Source organism: Orbicella faveolata, unplaced genomic scaffold (assembly GCF_042242905.1).
Source record: "Orbicella faveolata isolate gen_17 unplaced genomic scaffold, um_ofav_v1 contig_35, whole genome shotgun sequence".
In the NCBI taxonomy this organism is placed as follows: Eukaryota; Metazoa; Cnidaria; class Anthozoa; order Scleractinia; family Merulinidae; genus Orbicella; species Orbicella faveolata.
The window spans coordinates 29,652,270-29,671,562 of record NW_028301564.1 but is presented as its reverse complement, the minus strand read 5'-3'; the positions used below and the strand labels follow the sequence as shown (position 1 = coordinate 29,671,562).

Sequence of the window (19,293 nt, the reverse complement as noted above, 5' to 3'; positions counted from 1 at the left end):
ATCTTTTATTGCTAGAAGACTTTCATTTACTCACAAAGGTTGCAGGTTATAAGGGGAAAAAAGAAAGAAGAAATAAAAGCGCCCCTTAGCATACAGGCGAAATTAGAACGTTTTCTTCCGATTAGTTATGAGTTAACCAAAGTAATGAAACTAATATATATCACGTGGAAATACTAATGTATTGGCGACAAAACGAGGAGCCCGCATGCAGCGCAGTGTTCTATACACAGGAAGCCAAGTTGCGTGCAGATTTTCTCTGTATTTTCGTCAGTTCCTCTAAGACTCATATGACCCATATCTGATGACCACTGTATCGGTCATTTGCGTTAATAATGGTCTCTACGAGAGCTAGTTTGTTCATAGTTAACATTGAAGAAGCTTCTATTGGTTAGTTGTATGAGCACACATAACCACCTTTTGCGTTTTGCTAAGTTTTGCGTAGGGTTAACCCCAATTGCAAAATAGCAAACAAAAACATACAACAAAGAACTTTGTCAGGTTTCATAACCATTTCCCTCTATTAACTATGCTCTGTTCTAATTAAGAATTAGATTATCAGCCGTCTATTTCTTTGCATACTGCTGGCGCGCCAGAAATTTGAATTGACTAATCAGGATTCAGAAAGCTGGAAAAGCTTTATTGTCCTGATACATGCTGACGTCAATGTACATGATGTAGGCCAAGGCTATGCGTTATGTTAACAGGAAAGGCATTGAAGGCTGGCAACGTTTCTCACTGGAGACAGAATTAAGTATTCACAAAAAGGGATTTATAATTCCAGAAGCCATAACAGATTGTAAGAGGTGAAAAATATGAAACATTTTGTGTCCCCAAGCTTTTAATTTTGCGCCAAAAATGGATCGCCCGTGTCCGGCAACTCACTCGTAACTGGTAAGATCAGGTACCATAATAGTTGTGTTATTTTTCGATTGAAAGGCAACGAAGTGACTCACCCAAAAAAATGGTGAAATTAATATTGAGAACACTGAAAAAACAAAACCTGTTTTTATTTCTGTTTTGGTTTTAGAGTGTGATAAATTCCAGAATGTTGGCCGTAACCAGTTGTCTAGTTTTGTTTAAATCGTGAATAAAATCAAATCCAATCAAGGAAGGACAACACGACTTTTGTTTAAGCTGGTTATGTCTCCTCAACTTCTTCAGACATAAGTCTTAGATAAACTCTTCCGGGTCCCTTGTTCTTGTTTCCTTTATTAGAAGGTGACAGTCCAGAATTATACGAACTTCCTCCTTCTGCTCTACCACCCTCCTTACCATTACATTCCATCCAGCATCCTTTCACACCACCTCCCGAGTACCCTCCCCCTGCGCCAGGCAGTAACCCCGCAGCACCACCCCCACCAAAACCTCCTCGGCCCATCTTGCCATGGTCAAAATTTTCGTAAGCTGGTACTGCTTCTCCCCCATTTCCACCATCCATGAAGCTCTTGCCGCCCCAACCTTCGTACAAGCCAACTCCAGCGCCGTACATACCTCCTCCTGCGCCAGCTATCACTTTATGGTGACCGGTGGAGTTTTTAATGACCGTTTCACTGTCGTCGCTGGTGTCCAGGAGTTTCCCGCCATTGCCCTCCCTACCGCTGAAACTTGAAGGAGGTTCATCGTTGGCTCTCCCGCCTCCACCATTTGTTTGAGAAGCTAGAAAACAGTCACAAATAAATGTAAGAATTCGCATAAACCGACACGAAAATCTTTAAGGAATGAAGCTCAAATCCAGTAACTATGAAAGATCAGTGTAACCTGACAGACGCTAATCCTCACGGCGGCAACAACTCAAGAACGAAATTTCATTCAAAAACGAGCGATTTGGAAATTACAGCGTTTGCGGAAAATTACAAAAATAAGGAAAGGAATGCATTGAAAATTTTGAATAAAACCCTAGCTATTTAAAACTAAGTCTTTTACCCAAAACTTAAAATACAACTAACGGGTCGCTGTATCGATTGAGACTGCACTCATGTTGTCTTTAATGATTCGTATTTAACACATACATGCATACTTACTTGCTTTAGGAATTCCACCCCCTCCCCCACCGCCAGCAACAAGAAGTGGCTTGCCATCTTCGTACACAACAAAGGTTCCGCCCCCTCCTCCCCCGGGACGATGAGGATCAACGGGATCACGTGACCCCTCATGGCCAACCAAAATCTTTATCACTCTGCCTTTGTGCAGCAAGAACTTTCCTTTAACAATAGCCCCAAGTCCTCCCTGCTTACGATTCGCTGAACTTCCGACTAGTATCCCATCAGCCCCGGAGGCCCCTCTAGCTTCGATGGACCAGAGACCGGAGACAGGGACAGTCCAGAGCTGAATTCCCGGATGTTGAAGGGACACTTTGACTTCCTGTTTGAGGTATCCGTGGTATTTGAGTCTGGTAGGACCAAAACGTCCGACAGCGCCATTGTTTGTCAGCACTCGAACTTTACATGTTGGGAATGAAAACATATTAGACTGCAATGTTAGTGCGTGTTTTGTAGGAAAATATGTGTCAGGAGAGTTATCGAATCTTCGCTCAGCGCAACAATCTTTTACAACCTAAAGGAAATTTTTAAATTACTACAACAAGTATGGCTCCTGGCTGTATTCATGGCTGTTACACGCGCGCGCGCGCGCGCGAGCAGCCCGTAATGTGCTTAACCACCGAAACGCAACACAAAGAAACATTTGTCTGCTCGATTGCTACTATGTAACCTTAGTGCTAGCTAGTTTTCACCAGGTACAAGTATAAGCTTAAGCATAAGCCGACATGCGCAGACGCAGAAGAGTGCTACTAAGTAGCGCAATTTTCCAAACAAAAGTTACTTTTTATCAACATCTTACTGCGTCCAAGTATGTCGGCTTGTACTTTAGTGAAAACCTGAACGCTCCATGATGAAAATACAGTCTGTTCTGTATTTTGCAGAAAGTTTACTGCAAAAAGTTCATCGCAGATATCACTTTTGCAGCAACTCTCGAGAAGGATGAAATACGCCAAGACAGGTAGTTTACCAAAATGACAGCAACACACAAATTTACACTGAAACCTAAAAGTTATAGATCAGTAAAAAAACTGATTGAAGAAGGAGAAAAAAAATAAAGACGTTGGAGAGCAAAACCTCGAAAAGAATCAGAAGGATTATATGATCCCGCCCAGGAAAAACATATGAACGTATTCGTGGGAGCAAAGCTGCAGGAAAGCCGTGCAGGGACTTCAGACTTCAGAGTCAAAAGTCCGAGGCCTGTAGTCCCTCCCAACTTTCGTAGCTGAGTCAGAAAAATAAACGACAATTTGCACATTGAATGACTTTTTTCAGGTTTCGAATTCAAGTTATTGCATAGTAATTCAACTGTATAACGTTGGTTTTTCCACCACGATAGTTTGTGCGTTAACTCTGATTAACCACAGTTTGCAGGCTTACCTTCAAAATTCGTTTCTTTTTTTGCGTCATCACTAGAATCTCCGAATTTGTTTAAGACTTTCAAAACTATGACAACTACAGCTACGCAAACAACTACAACAACAATTAACCCAACCACCTTTTTTATCAACGCCTTATTCGAGGCGTTCCTAGCCGCCGCACCCGCCGAGGCAGCGATCATGTTTGGCTGAAATAGCAGACGGCCGACTGTTCTAAAGAGTTTACGTCATAATTCAAAGACCTGTGACATTCATAATTAGATCGCATTTGCTTGCTCAAATAATTCACGCGCACCTTGCAATATATCTGTAGCAGCCTGCGTTTTGCGTTCCCGTACAAAGACCTTTACCCGCACTCTTGCCGCGCGCAAATTGAAGCGGGAGAAAAAAAATTGACAAGCAGCAATTTGCGCGCGGCCAGACTGCGCGAAAAGCCCGGGAACGCTTGCTATGCTGGCGTTCTATAGTGGTTACCAGTATTTCAGTACCTGTTAGCCGCCGTATTCTGGACAGGTTAGTCTCTCCTGCGGTACTGAGCCTTTTTTTCGCAAGATTAACATTAATTCTACTCCTTTTTGTGGATAACCTTCAAATAAGCCTGTCAGAACGGAGGATTTGCGTGGGTCACTGTCGGTTTGAGTAGTTAGTGCACACGTTGCACGGATTGCTCCAAGGAACGGGCAATTTTATTTTAAGGGAGCAGGGAGGAGTGATGGTAATTCCTGCACGAGAACTAGCGAAGAAAAAAAATCGCGCAATCGTTCTTTATTAGAGTATCGCTAAAAGTTCTCGACAATCTACGACCTACTTATCCAAAAGAAATCTAACCAAAAATTAAGACAACAAATTCAGTGTGCAAGCTTCGCTCTTTATTCTCGAAGCGCTTGTCCCTGGAGATAGGTTTATGCAGCAACACTGTCTGGGTAAGTTCTTACAAAATCAACAGTTAAGTTCCCCACCCTGTACACTTCAAGGGTACATACAGAGCTATGATCTCTCTGTCATCATAAACGTATTCACATTCGACGCAAAGCAATACCACGTCTTAACGTAAAAATTTGCCTCCGAGTTAAATAACTACAGTAAAATAAATTATGATAATTACAGCTACGACGGGATCTGTGTTAAAATGGTCTGTTCTGCCGCGATACAGCTAGAACCCCAGGTTATACTATGCAATATATTTACAGTTAAACTTCTCAAAGCACAAATGATATTGAAAACTTTTTTGCATGGAAGATAGTACAGAATGATAGCCTTCCGCGTTCAACAAAACACATCGTACTTTGAAGCACAGCGCTAGCATTCTCAACCAATACAGAAAGAAAGATTAGCCTAGAGGCTGTACATTCACATCACCATCCCTCGGGGGATCCCCAGGGTTCCAGAGGTATCAGAATTTACGGTATACAGTACTTTCTTCTCTTACATAAAATATAGGATCACAGTTTTCAGTTTTCTACTACAAGGTATGAGCTAAAGAAAACAGAAAATATACGTGGACAGTGTTTTTTGAATCAGCAGTATGAAGCTCGGCTTGGTAGTTAGTTGGTTCTTAATAAACGAGCAATGTACGACACTAAATTAAAAATAACCTCACTCAAAAGAACAAGGTCCAGGCAGCGTCACACTGGTAACCAATTAGGTTCTTTTTCACGACTGTATCACGAAGTATCCGCCTCAGAATTGAGTCAGAGTCGATGACAACAATACATGAGGTATTCTAAGAAAACCGATCTGGGCGCTGACAACTGCGGGCTCAGATCATCTCTTTCTGCCCTTAGGGTACCTATTCTACAACTGACATTGGATTCGCAGCCGAGCTACCTAATTCGAAAAAATAAAGGGTGCTCCGAAAATCTTTCAGGCCTATTGTGAAGCCAGAGGGCTTACAATAGGTAATATAGATAATATACAGCTCTCTTTGTACGATAAAATAACATACGCGTTGTCGATAATACAACAGACAAAAACATCGCTAGATCGCTCACGGTCACAAAAAGAAGGCAAATTAGTGCAACGTTTGTGAAAGAGGAATTTCATGGACAGCACAGCTGGAAAAAATAGTCTTGATAAATTTATCAAATCATTATTGCTCTCAATTTTGCTCACTCTTAACCGTCGTCTTGGTCTCCCTCTTTGGCGTTTATTTACGGCTATCGTGAACTATTTTTCCGGTTAAAGATTTCTTTGCTGTGAACGTAATTTTGTACGTCACAAAAACAAAGTAAACAAAAACCGATAACTTAATATTCCGTGTTATAACTGTTAAGGCCGGTTTTCACTATCGCATAAGCATAAGTACAAGTGTAAGCCGACATTCGCAGACACAGTAAGATGTTGATAGAGTGGTTTTCACAGGAGTGTCGAAAAATATTGTTTTGAACTACTACGCCACACGATTGGCTTAAAAAACTCGCGCCACTTTTTCATCCAATCAGAATAAACACCAACACCCATAGCGACTCGTTCGTACAAGTTTTCCCGTGCTTCGCGTCAGCTACATGTAATTACTTTGAGTTTTTGATTGGTTCACTGCGTTGTCTGTCCTTTGTGATTGGCCACAGTGATTACTTTGGCTTTGTTTAACAACACTCGATTGAAAACCGCTCTAATTGGCGCCTTCTATAAGGACAACAAAAGGCGCTACTTGAAAGCACCCTTACTACGTTTGAGTATGTTGCAAATTCTTATGCTTCTGCGCAAGTGAAAAACAAACCTTGAAGGTGTCCAGCTGCGGCGACTTGAAAATCCAAACTGTAGGAAGCACCGTTAGAACATTTTCTACTTTACTACCGAGAGCGTTCACTGTTCATAGGAGTTTCTGTCTGAATAAAATAAGTGTAATTTTGTTTGTATTGGGTATTTATATCATGTGTCCTTTGTATCTTTTGGTGTGGTATCGTCTGGTGCATCCTTCTCTTTTTCGGCATCTTTCTCTTTTTTCACTTTCTCTTCCTTTTTCTCTTTTTCCTTCTTGGCCCTTTTGGATGACTCCGCAGAGCGACTAATGAAAGAACAGTGAGGATATTTTTAGGGTGTTGTCACCAATAAGCAATGCTTGCTTTATTTCGTGGCTTGTCAAAATCTGAGGCGAGTACAGCTTAAAGTTCAAAGCACAATCAAACGCAGCCAGGTCAGTTCTTAGAGCGAGAGAGTGAGTGAGAGCATGTGAGCGCGAGTGAGTGCATGTGAGTGCGAGGGAGTGCTGCGCGAGTGAGCGCGTACTTGAGTAAGTAAGTAAGTGCGAGCGTGAGGGAATGCGTGCATGAGTGAGCGAGTGAGTGAGTTAAATCCGCCTGTCCTGTACATGTGACATTGTAAAATGTTTTTTTTTGTTGACGATTTTCTCACCTATCTGCGGCTGCACGTTTAGCTGTTGTCTTCACAGCAAGTTGTCCATCTTTCAAGTCTCGTACATCTGGTTTACAAAACAAATCAACACATTAGAGGGTTAGGTTTTTTCTACATGCACGGATTAAAACATAACTTTTACACAACCAAGGGACCTGATGTATCTTACCTTGAAGCCACCTAACTTGTGTTGCTGGACCATAACTGAAATGAACGAGATAGCGAAGCAAGCGTTACAAATGAAGCAATTTTAAACTAACACGCACAGTTGCTCGAAATTCCTGTAAATATCACGTAAAGAATGCAGAAGATGGTACCATAACTATTGTACCAGTAAGGAGAATTTACATGTACACCTCAAGCTGGTGACTTACCCTTTATCGTTCTTAGCGGCGATTCTGAAGATAATGGCAGGTTTGGTTGAGAAGTCGATGTGAGCGCTTTGGAGCGTGGCCGTGCTGACGGTGCAGGTGGGCTGGGCGCCACAGTAAACACGTACAAAAGCGAGCTGGACTGGGGTGGAACTTGTAGATGAGGTCATGCCGGCAACAGGTTTCTCATCTGATTGGTTGGCTGACTGACTGCGAATGGCCAGGTACACGGAGTATTCGCTGACGTTACCGGCCGTATTTGAGGGTGCTTCCCACGAAAGATGAGCTCCCTCTGCATTCTGCGACACCAGACAAGAAAACAAGGAATACAAGTGAGGTTGCATTCATTATTGGTAAAGTGATTGAGAAGAATAAAACTTCAATCAATATACAAACCTTGCTTATTTTTATCGCGGATGGTGCTCCAGGGAAACCTATCAAAAAACAGAACACGAAAGTGTTGTTAGTCACGGCGGAAAACGCGGGAAAGTGGCGACCGTCAAAGAGCGGGTCTGCATTTGATTGGCTGGATAAAACAGATTCTTCCATGTGATTGGTTAAGAACTCAATACGCTCAAAAAACACGCTATTTGGGTCAAAATCCATTCACGAACTATTTTAACACATTTATAGTCAGCTTACCTGGCAAACAAGTCTTGAAAGCTGACACATCACTGAATAGTCCTCTACCACAAGCATTAATGGCCGCCACACGGAATTTGTAAGCCGTTCCTGGTAGAAGTTCCTGTTTCTTCAAACTCTGTTCTGAGCTACTTTCAACATCGAGATTTGCCTAGGCAGGCAAAAATGAATAAAAAACAACTTTTATACAGGAAGTACTACACACAGTTTTTCAAAGACAGTTTTCTGTTCTGCTACCCTCCGGTTTCTCTATTGAAAGAGGGTTTTCGTCACCGGATATCGATTACCTCACTTATGCCACGTTAGAACTAAACTTGTTGCCCTCTGTGTTTATGAATAGCCGACAAATTACTCGAAAGATGTTCCTTAACTCTAGTTTCTGATAAAAGAGAAGAGTCGCCTACATTTTCTTTGTCACATTGTTTAGAATGGATGTGGCACACTGTCCGCATACGAACCAAATGGCCCATCATGCTGGGGCTTATCCCAGTATTACTACTCCCCCCCCCCCCCCTCCCCCCGATGGAATGCTAATCAATCGCAGGGGTTAACCCCAGCATTAAATTTGCCGGTACCCATTTATACACCTGGGTGGAGAGCGCACTGTGAGAGTAAAGTGTCTTGCCCAAGGATACAACGCAATGTCCCCGGCCAGGGCTCGAACCCGGACCGCTCGATCCGGAGTTGAGAGCACTAACCATGAGGTCACCGCGCCTCCCACTTTCGCTGAAAAGAATGACCTAAAATAATTTGACAGAGTCTCTTTAGTAAATAATGATCACCAGAAAGTAAAATCGTCAATTACCTCATTAGTGTTGTTATCACTGGAGAGATAGTAATGCGTCACCATCATAGAGATGCCTTTGACGATTCCCACATCATACCACTGATTGGAAGGCTGAACTTTTCTTGTATAGGTAGGTTTGGCTGGCTTCGGTACCTGAAAATGCAAGATGCACACATTCATTTAAGAACTAAAAAACATGTACCGTGTTTCTAACGAGTTTTAGTATAAATCTACGAGCGTTCTATCACGAATACCGTTCTCTGATTGGCTACGCTACTCACTATCTGTTCTGTGATAGATAGTGAGTAGCGTAGCAGTGTGCGCTTGTTAACAAAATGACGGCCGCTTCTTAGCATTTTCGAAGTGTCTGTGAAGGGGATTTAGATAACGTTTTGAACGACTAGTAGATTTATGCTAAAACAGCTTTCTATCGCGTGATAGTTGGCTATCACACGATAGAAATCTCGAGCTCGTAATCTAACTGTTAAATATAAACACGATTTTAAACCAATCAGCGCACGTATTTTCTTTGGGCTATTTTGTAATCCAATATCCTTTCACTACAATATGCTGTTAAACAACTGGAACTCTTGTGAAGGTGAATTAATCAACATGACACGAGCGTGGGACAAAGAAAAATTCTGAGCGCCCGCCCGGTGTTCGGGAGGTCATCGGTTCGATTCCTGTCGGGGACTCCGAATTTTTCTTTGTCCCACGCTCGTGTCATGTTGATTAATTCACCTTCACATTTCATTACCGAGCTTAAAATTCACCATCTTTATTAACTTATCACTACTCACGGTGACTTCGATAGCGTTGATCCTAGCAGTATGCAGGACACCTGTCATATATGAACTCAGTTAAATGACCTTGCTCTCCATGAGTTCTCGTAACTCAATGGATAGAGCGCCCGCCCGGTGTTCGGGAGGTCATGGGTTCGATTCCTGTCGGGGACTCAGAATTTTTCTTCGTCCCACGCTCGTGTCATGTTGATTAATTCACCTTCACATTTCATTACCGAACTTAAAATTCACCATCTTTATTAACTTATCACTAAATGGAACTCTTGTCACGTAGCTACCTTTGATATCGAAGTAGGTGTCGCTGATCGATTAGTTGTGACACCAACTCCGCCATTAACAGTACGCGCCACAGCAGAGGTAACTGGCGATGGCTTGGCGCTGGCGATCAGAGGCGTGGTAGTTGTCACCTTTGCAGGAGAAGCTACTGCTGCTGTCGCAGCAGGCCTCGTAGTAGTTATCAGTGGAGATACAACAGCCACAGGGGTACTGGTGGACACTGATGTGGACACCAATGGGGTTGTCACCGCCGAGACAACAGGTGTTGCAGTCACTGCTGTCCCTTTGACAACACCTGCAGTCGTAACCTTCGGTACTGCCGATCTTGACAGCTGTGTCGATGACGAAGGCGCTGTTGACTCGGCAGCTGTTACCCTGGCCACACTGACTACAGACTGTGTTGGAGTTGGAGTTGAAAGTGTTGCTGTTACAGCAGTGGTTTTGGGTTTAGGTAAGGTAGTGCTATCTACTATTGTTGTCTTGACAGCTTGCACGGTTGATGTAGCTACAGTGGAGGGTAGACTTAACGTCACAGCACTCCTGGATGTTATCGTCTGTTGCACCTGAGATTTGATAGGTGAAGGAGTGGGAGCTGCAGTAGGTGTTGATACTGCTGTGGAAGCCACTGTTCTCAAGGCAGCAGCTGAAGTCTCTGCCACCGTTGTTTTAGTGTCCTGCTTGACTACTGGGGTGTTCTGTTTGTTGAGTGAAGTAGTAGCCGCTGCAGGGCTTTGTGTGGAGACAGCCGTTGCCAAGGTTTTCTGCTCCTGTCTCTGTGAAACCTGGAGAGGGGGAGGCCCCGAGGTAGAAGACACCACAGGTGAAGAAGGCATCTTGTTAGAAGTGGTACTCTGTCCAGCTGCTGCTGCTGGTGTACCAGAGGTAGTAGTCATCACTGGTTTGGAGGTTGACAACATTGTGGTTGTGCTGGCTGCAGACCTGCTTATACCAGGGGTGCCTTGGGTAGACACTGCTGTGACCTTCTGCAAGGGTGGCGCTGAAGATGACGATGACACCAACTGTGCTGTATTGGCTGCCTTCACAGGTGAAGCCCCAGCTATCTGCACAACAGTTGGTGTTCCTAATGTGGACCCCTGGAGTCCTGTAGCCACCTGCTGAGTCTTGACGTTTTGCAAGGTAAGCTGCACAGGAATACCACCTGGACCTACAGCTGTCAACTGGCCCTGAGGACCTACCTTAAGCTGTGTTCCTGGGGGTAGGTTAGCAGGAACAGTCACTGGGAGCTGCTGCCTGATCACCGCAGCCTGTCCAGTACTTCCTGCCATGGCAGTAAGCGTCAACCCAGTCGTACCAGGCATTTGTATAGATGTTGTGACAGGAATCTTAAGCACTGCTGTCCCTTGTACACCTGCCCCTCCACTCTGCACTGGCAATCTCAACACTGTACCGGTTGTCCCTGCTCCAGTTGTGACAGTACCACCAATTGGTGCAGCCATGCGGACAATAGTCGCACCCTGGAGTTGCGTGGCTCCAACTTGACTTGTGACTAGAGTGACTGGCGCGGTTCCCTGAATTCCTGCTCCTTGAAGACGCATGACAGGAATGCCCTGAGCATTCGTGATCATGGTGGCTTGGACTCCAGGAGGAAGTTGCACTGGTGCTCGTAACAATGCCAGTCCCTGATTGGTTATTGTGGCAGCTGAAGCTGCTTGACCTTGATTAACAGCCTGGCTTTGGACTGGTGCTTTAGCACCCGACACAGCTGTGGTAGCTGTTGCCATTGACTGAGCTGTTGAAGAACCTGTCGACATAATTATGGGAGCCTTTATCACACCAGGCACGTGACTTGCAGCTTGATTCTGTTTCTGTGTAACAGCGACAGGCTTCACAGGCGTTGTAACTGATGGCACTTGTGGCTTAGGGGACTGTGACGGTGATTGCATTACAACTTTTGGCATTCCTACTTGGCTAGTTGGTGTTGGTGTAACAGAAGGTGAGGAAGTCATCTTTCCGTTTGCTGGAGAAGCCTTCGCAGGTCCCTTTGGAGGGGTGGTCCCAGACAGAGGGGTTTTCATGATCCCAGTACTGGCAGATCCACTTGGTGTTAAAGGAGGTTTGACTGGTGTGACTGGTGGTGTGGGAGGAAGTTCGTATTTCTGTAACTGCAGCAGGTAGGCATCAGCTGACAAGAAAAATGATACTTTTTTGGTGTTATAATGTATGGACAATCATTGCTATTACAGTGGGCGATGGTCAATCTCAGCAAGCAAACATCTGTTATTTCAATGTCACTCCACAGTGGAATAGTTGACACTGCGCAAAATGTGTTACTGTAACCTAGTTCATAAATAAGCCACACTAAAGTTCTTACCGGTTGGTACAGATCCCCAACACACTTCCAGAGTGGTGGTACTAGCTCTGACCAGCTGAACCCTACTAGGAGGTGGAGGTTTTTCTGAAGTTAAGGAAAAAGGATTAAAAAATTGTACAGCAAAAGATAGGGCTGTGCTCTGGAAGCACCTGGATGCCACAGGCTACTAAATTTTACCTTTGGAAAAACTTACTTTCTTCATATAAGCTTGAGTGCTGAGCACACATGATTTCATGGTGAGGGACTTTTGGCCATTGGGCTCCTCAAAATTTTTCTTAGACCACAGCCTTGCAGCTGAAGGGAATCTTTAAAGTGCAATGATTCAACTTGCTACAGATTGTATCTTACACATTCTGAATAGTGACAAAAATTATACAAAACTTAAACAGGCACACAAATCACACACACCTGTTTCAAGATACCACAGGTCTTTGCAGCACACCTTTCAAACAAAAGAGAAAGAAAAAAAAGCACCTCAAACCAAAAGTTTATTGCTGCCTTCCTTGAGTGAGTTCTACACACAAAGTACTCTACATGCAGTGTAACGAAAAATTTATGAACAGTCCCCCAAGAGGAATTGAATTTAAAAGACAAATCCTCAAAGGGCTTAGGGGCTAAAAAGAGCTTTCACACTAAGTTTAGTTTAGTTTAACACGACACCCAGATTTTACAAGCCACATTGTAATTAGTAGTCCATGCTGTTAATGAACTTTCCTTAGCAACTGAGTTTGTTAGGGTTGAGGTACAAACGAAAAAGAGGTTCATATTCTTTGTAGCTAAGGAGGGTGCAATGTCCTCATGGATAGCCTACTGGACAGCCAATTCAGAATGGGTTGACTTGATTTACACTACACTTTAAAAGATAATTTGTGCTGCTTCCAAACATTTCGCAAACCTGATTATTCCAAGCTTTTCTGTAGCCATCTCTGCCACTCCACATGTACAATCTAGTATTGATCTGATCAAATCAAACAAGATATAAACCTGATTAAGAGAAGTTTACTTCATTCATGTTGTACATTCATATGCATACAGAAGAAACCCTTATTGCTTGTGTCATACCAAGAGACTGAGCAACATGAAACTGTCTGGTAAGGTATGTAATACGAATAAATATGTTAATTCACAAATTATGTAATTATTGCATGGTGAGTACATGTATGCTGACATGATGTGTCACATACACAACACATATTCATTCTTCTTTGCTGATAAAGATTTAATACTGGAGACTTCTGGCAATGAAATAGAAAGCTTATGTTCACACACAAATCTAAGACTCACAGCTACACTGCAGTGTCCTGCTCTCGCTCTTGGAATGGAATCATCATACTGATCCATTACCACATTTTCCCAAGCCATGGTTTCTGTAAAGAGACAAACAACACAAGTTATGGCTTCTATATCGGTCCTTTGAAGAGAGAAGTTAATATGACTGGGTCCATTGTTAGTTATATAAGAATGCAGGAAGGGAACATGAAACACCCAGCTGACAAAATTTCACAGAAGCTGTGATATAACTCAACAATGAATGGGAACAATGTGAGCTTTTAATCTTGTGATACATATAAGCTATGTGCATTATAACTCTGACAATGAACTATGCACTTCACATGATCCATTTAACAAATTGACGTCAGCTTTTTATGCGTCTGTCCTCTTATTGATGATAAATTGCATCATAACATTGTCAAAGTGGCTGCGGAACCAGCTGATGATAAAAGTGGCAACAAAAACAAATGAACAATGATACAAACAATATTAATAGTGAAGACAATACATATTAATTTTCTGAACAGCATCACGAAGCATAAACACTGCAGTAATGCCCAATACAAACCTAAATTTAAGCACGCTAGAGAGTTAGTGCACTTCCACTCTTTTTCATCTTGCCGTCCTTTTACCTCATCCATTACAAGTGGAACCCATCCTCCAAACACAAACATTCTAATAAAAATAAACAATGTTTATCTTAGAGTCTTTCATAGAGACTTACCAAGTATATATGAAACACAAACTAAAATTGAAAAAAAAAAGATCATCATACAGGAAAGAAAAGTAATGGCAAGCGTTTCTACCAACCTCTTTCCAATAGTGGTGGCAGAGTGCAGGCTTCTTGGAAGAGGAATCATATTGTGGATTGCTGGTTTTGACCATGTCATTGTGTCTGAAGAGTCAAGCAAATCAAGTTTAAAACATCACTTTGAAGATTAAATGTTTGGCATTTCAGAAGAAAGTGTTACAGTACGACTACTCAAAGCGGGCCATCTAGAAGAAAGCTAACCAATCAAAATATAAACTGAGAACAATGGACTAGTACCTTTCTTTTGACAGCAAGTAATAAGGGTCTGTTTGACAGGAAGACCTTGGTACTCCTCTGCATCATATGCACCCTTAGAGATTCAGTCCTTGATGGCAAATTATCTCAATTATAAATCTAGCTTGAAAAATTTAGCTTTTTTTCAAGTTTCCTGAGAAGTTTCCTTTCTTTAAGTTTCCTGAGAGGTTTGCAACACTTCAAACTTTGTTGAATTTTTCAGTTTTGTTAAGAACTATTGTTCATATTGTTCAATGTTATTGGTTTACCTAAGAAAAAGATCACTATTATTTGTTCTCAAGTAACTTTCTGATTGCTTAACTTTGTTCCAAATGGCCTGGTTCGAGTAGCCGCACTGCATTTATGAGCACTTTCAAGTGACATTTCACATACCAATATCCAGTTGATGCAGATCACCCAAGCGACAGCCACTCATTCCACCATAAACAATAAGCCTGGGTCTCTTATTGTCTGAGTCAGACGTAGCAACACAAGTGTGTGACTCGCGAGGAGATGGTGTAGTACCAACTGTAGTTGGCATCTCCCATTGTAAATTATTACTACTCCGTATATCGATGACATAAAGATCATTTAAATATCTGTGGAAGGAATAACAAACATTATAACATAACTAAAGCAAAGCACGCGCTCTGATTGGTTAGTTTAGCGTCTACTATTTGCCCATGGGTGTACGCTGCTGACGTGTGTGCTAATGTTTACAAAGCAAATCCTTTGACAGACATTGTTTCCAAAGTAATGGCCGAAGTCCTTCTCCCAGAAATGCGAAACTGTCTTCATAGTTGTGTGAAGATGAAACTTTATCGAGTTATGGGTGTGCAGTAGGTTGTCATGATTGAATTTTTGCGTGCTTGTTTTCTCTTGTCATGTAAGGCTACACGAACATTTTTTGTGATGTAGCTCAATAAAAGGACTTCTGTTGTTCCAATGTCTCAATGTTATGTTATAAAACAAATGGTAAACGCCAAAGCGTGCACTATTGAGTTAAGGATGCACTTGGGAGGTTTGCTAAGCAGTCAAGAAGCTAGAGTAGCACGAGGCGATAGCCGAGTGCGACTCTCACGCTTCTTTCATGCTTAGCAACCTCCCGCGTGCATCCATAACTCAATAGTACACGCTATGGCGTTAACCATTTGTTAATTTTAGCAGTATAAATGTTAAGACCAATTTATACAGTATTACTTTGCCAATTGCAGTAAGCTTGCAACAAGTTCTTGGTAACTATAACCAGAAACCAAATCTCTTGTATGGATAACCATATCATATCAAAGATTTTGTTATGCTTCTGTGAGCTACACAGAAAATAACAAAAACTAAGGTAATAGCATTGCTCAGTGGTGTCACAACACGGTGGCTGACATTCAATTTTTCATTGGTTTTAGAAGATATGATTTAGTGGCTTCTGTTCTCCTGTAATAAATACTTGCATGACAATAAATTATTATTCAAGGATTATTAACTGTACCTGGGTATATTATTCTTTGGATCGTCACTGTCATTGGCCAGACCAGCAAAAAGATAAGCTTTGTGACCAACAGTGGTAAAACTGTGCCCAAGGCGAGGGCATGGATAAACTCCTGGAGACTTAGGTGCCTTTGGTTTCAGCTTTTTCCATTCCCACCTGCTAGCTTGTAGCTCATACATCTGAAAACAAACAGAACAGTCTTTATTATATAGACAAAAGTGTTAACTGGAAAATACACTGTTTGCAAAATTGGTATGAAACCACACCCAGGACCTGAGTCAGCAGAGTGGCGTATTTTCCATATCCTCACTAGTAAAGATGTTATGAAGTCACTTCCCACTTTTTCACGGTTGATTGTGCAAACAGTAAGTTTGCCGGGATAATAAAAAACAAATTACACGGTGGATTAAAGATATGAATTTTATTTTCTTAGACATATTAAATAAATAAAAAATAAGACAATTTATAATATTTAGAGATGAAGCTACATCAGCCTATGCTGGTTTTCATGCGGATTCTCAATTTTGATCAAACTGGAATTTGGAAACATTCCTTGTCATACAGGAATGTACAAGGAACGCTCTCTTAAAACCAAGCCGTCAAAAACTTTAAGATAAGCATGAAAACCAAAAATACATGTATCAAGTTGAAAAATATGTTTAAAGAATGATCTTTTCCAGCAATGAAAACATGAAAACATTTTGAGAGTTTACTCTCTCAAAATGTTTTCATTTATTTAAAGTTTTGAAGCATTATGTTGGAAAGAAAAGGACACTCTCAAAGCGAAACTAGATACATTAACATAATTGTTGATAGTGAAAAGAAAACAATTTTTATGATCAAAATCTCACACGCAATTTACATGAGCTTCCAATTAATTAGCTAGTAAAAGATTCCACAGTTTATAAGGTTAAAAATGATTACAAAAAATCACACTTCAAGGTTACTTTCAAGCCAGGGTTAAATTATGAATGGAGCTCTGTGATAAGGTTTGAAATTGTTATGTTGAGCTGGAGATATTCACAAAATTGCAATAATCTATTTAACATTTGTTTAGATAATCAAGATATTGCTTGAATCCTTTTAGCTCGCTGATAAAGTGATAACAAAAACATCTGTGGCATATGGCAAGTGTGCTGATTTGTCAAGCACTGATTTTAATTTTATTATTTTAAAAGCATTTTTCCCACCAAGCAAGTAAATAATTTTTTCTTACCAATGAAAAGGAACAAAAAGTTGTAATAACTTCCTGGTAAGTACACATTTCACTTTCAAATTAGGCGAAGAATGCACTTACATGTACAAGTACATGTATGGTCAACTTTCGAAACGTACATGTATTAAATACTTCAAGACTTTTCGATGATCTGTTGTAATAAAGTAAAGATTCATTGCTTTTTCTTGACTCTGTTGATTTAGCCTGACTTGCAAATTTCTCATTTTAAATCAATGATGAAAATTTACACAGCTGTACAAAAATCCTACCATAATTGGGGCATTTAACAACATTTTCCAAAATGGCAGTATAATATAATGATTGTAAAATCATTAAAGAACTAGATGAAAACTATAAGAGTCATTTTTCAAAGTTAACAAAATCTTGATTTTTGAAAATTAGCTCTTATAAGGGTTTTCTGCTGTGTTCTGAATCCTTTTTACAGTGGAAACTCAAAGCAACGACATCCTGAAGTGCATATAAAAAAGACCCTGATATAACTTAGGATAACCACCCGTCCAATAATAGTAAAATATATGGAATTCAACCACACTATTAAAATTCCCCATATTAACAAATTCATTTTGACAGTTCCTTTTCCCTGTGTTACTTTGGGCTAATATAGAAAACAATAATAATTAATACACTTCATGAAATTTGTCAAATGGACAGTCTGATGTTTTTCTGAATAATGTTTATGTCTGCTCTTATAGTAATAGTGATAGGATAAAGTTTTTTCAATGTAACATAAGAAAAAAAAATTGCTATAACCTACATACCTTTCAATAAAAATATTTGAAACATGATATACACATATTGACAGAGCTGAAAGAATTACATGTATGGCATTTTTTAACATCAATTGAAATAAACAGAAAATATGAAACAAAACAAGAAAAGAGCAGACTTATTCAAATTCCTGCATCACGCATAAAAAGATTGTTTTACCTGCCTATATCGTTACAACAAGTAATTTGAAACAATACCAGTAAGAGAGATCTTAATTTTCCATATATAGGATCAACTTTAAAAATATTTGGCCTCTGAAATGGGGTGGAAAAAAGACAGTCAAGTCCAGTGCTATTCACAGTAGTTAAAGAAAAATCGCAGCTGATTGAAAATACTAGTTCAGTCGCTAGAAATTGAATGAAAAATTTACACAGTTCACTGGAAAGAGAGAAGTGTAGAATTAAGTTAAAAAAACACACATAGATAATGGAACGCAAAACGGAATTAGACAAATTTAACGTCTACTATATTGAACGTTTTAAAAATCATAGTAGCAGCAGGTATTCTGACGAACCCTATGAACGCTCGAAAAACGAAATATCTGAAAATGGAATTGCGAAGTGGCTTTATGGCGCTTGCGAAGAAAAAGAATTTCCGATACCGCTCGATTACACGAAGTGTAAACATACAGATTGAACGCACACGCAATCTCAGGTTAAAATTGACTTTGATTTTAAACTTTCAACGTATATATCAGACTGTGTTCCTTTTGTTAAGCCTATATCACAGTTTAACGCGCTAATCTAGCTTACTAAATTTAGGCTTGACTTAATGGATCACTTAGCAATCACAAAGAGAGACACCCAGAACTTTGTGAGCCGCTGACATCGTAAAAAAGATTATTTTTCTGCGAAAAAAAAGGAAACATGTAAGCGCTCACGCATGATAAAATCGTCCACTTCACAGAAACAAAGAAGCAACATAAATAAATAAGTGCAGTGTGTAAGCGCTAAAAAAGTGTTACAAAAGATTCAAATAAATGACAAAATTACACATCAGAGGATGTTTACCTCATTAGAATATCGCCCATACTCCACCATTCCACCGAATATAATTAGTCTTGTTCCTTCGGCAATAAAGCCGTACGCGGCGCAACCTGGAGGAATATCTCCTCGAACGGCGGGAACAAACCATTGGTTCGTCGCTGAAAAGTAAAATAACGATATTATAAGGAAGATAAGGAACACAAGTGGTTCCGCAAGGGTGCTAGTCCTCGAAAACTGCATCGCAAAAATCTGGCGCGAAGACGAAGCACATAGAGGCCGCCATGTTTCATACTCGTACGCGGCGTCTGCTACCTGTGTTATAGACGTGCAATTCGTCTACAATTCCTTCATTTCCACCTCCAAAGACAACCATTAATTCCCTTATTGCAACGGCACGATGACCATGTCTTGGCCGCGGCACTGGGCCAGTAGAATTTGTCACACGCTTCCATTTCATGGTCGCCGCCATGTTGTTGTTATACGGGCCATCACGAAAAGACAATGAATTTACCCATAAGCTAC

The 19,293-nt window shown here is 40.9% G+C and overlaps 2 protein-coding genes across 2 annotated transcripts; both read right to left on the bottom strand.

Moving 5' to 3' along the window:
• Positions 1-1,027: 1,027 nt before the first annotated feature.
• LOC110043077 (uncharacterized) lies at positions 1,028-4,088 on the bottom strand. Its single transcript, XM_020748490.2, has 3 exons — positions 3,417-4,088; positions 2,022-2,438; positions 1,028-1,656 (listed from the first exon to the last, which is right to left on the bottom strand). Exons 1-3 carry the CDS (start codon positions 3,595-3,597, stop codon positions 1,139-1,141), a joined length of 1,116 nt encoding a protein of 371 aa, XP_020604149.2. The 5' UTR covers positions 3,598-4,088; the 3' UTR covers positions 1,028-1,138.
• Positions 4,089-4,262: 174 nt separating this feature from the next.
• Positions 4,263-19,283, bottom strand: LOC110043072 (host cell factor 2-like). The gene is made up of 18 exons (XM_020748484.2): positions 19,084-19,283; positions 18,796-18,929; positions 15,781-15,959; positions 14,691-14,896; positions 14,063-14,147; positions 13,821-13,927; positions 13,265-13,347; positions 12,876-12,938; positions 12,389-12,422; positions 11,981-12,064; positions 9,651-11,791; positions 8,588-8,722; positions 7,783-7,933; positions 7,537-7,574; positions 7,144-7,439; positions 6,939-6,973; positions 6,770-6,836; positions 4,263-6,422 (listed from the first exon to the last, which is right to left on the bottom strand). Exons 1-18 carry the CDS (start codon positions 19,238-19,240, stop codon positions 6,287-6,289), a joined length of 4,131 nt encoding a protein of 1,376 aa, XP_020604143.2. The 5' UTR covers positions 19,241-19,283; the 3' UTR covers positions 4,263-6,286.
• Positions 19,284-19,293: the final 10 nt, after the last annotated feature.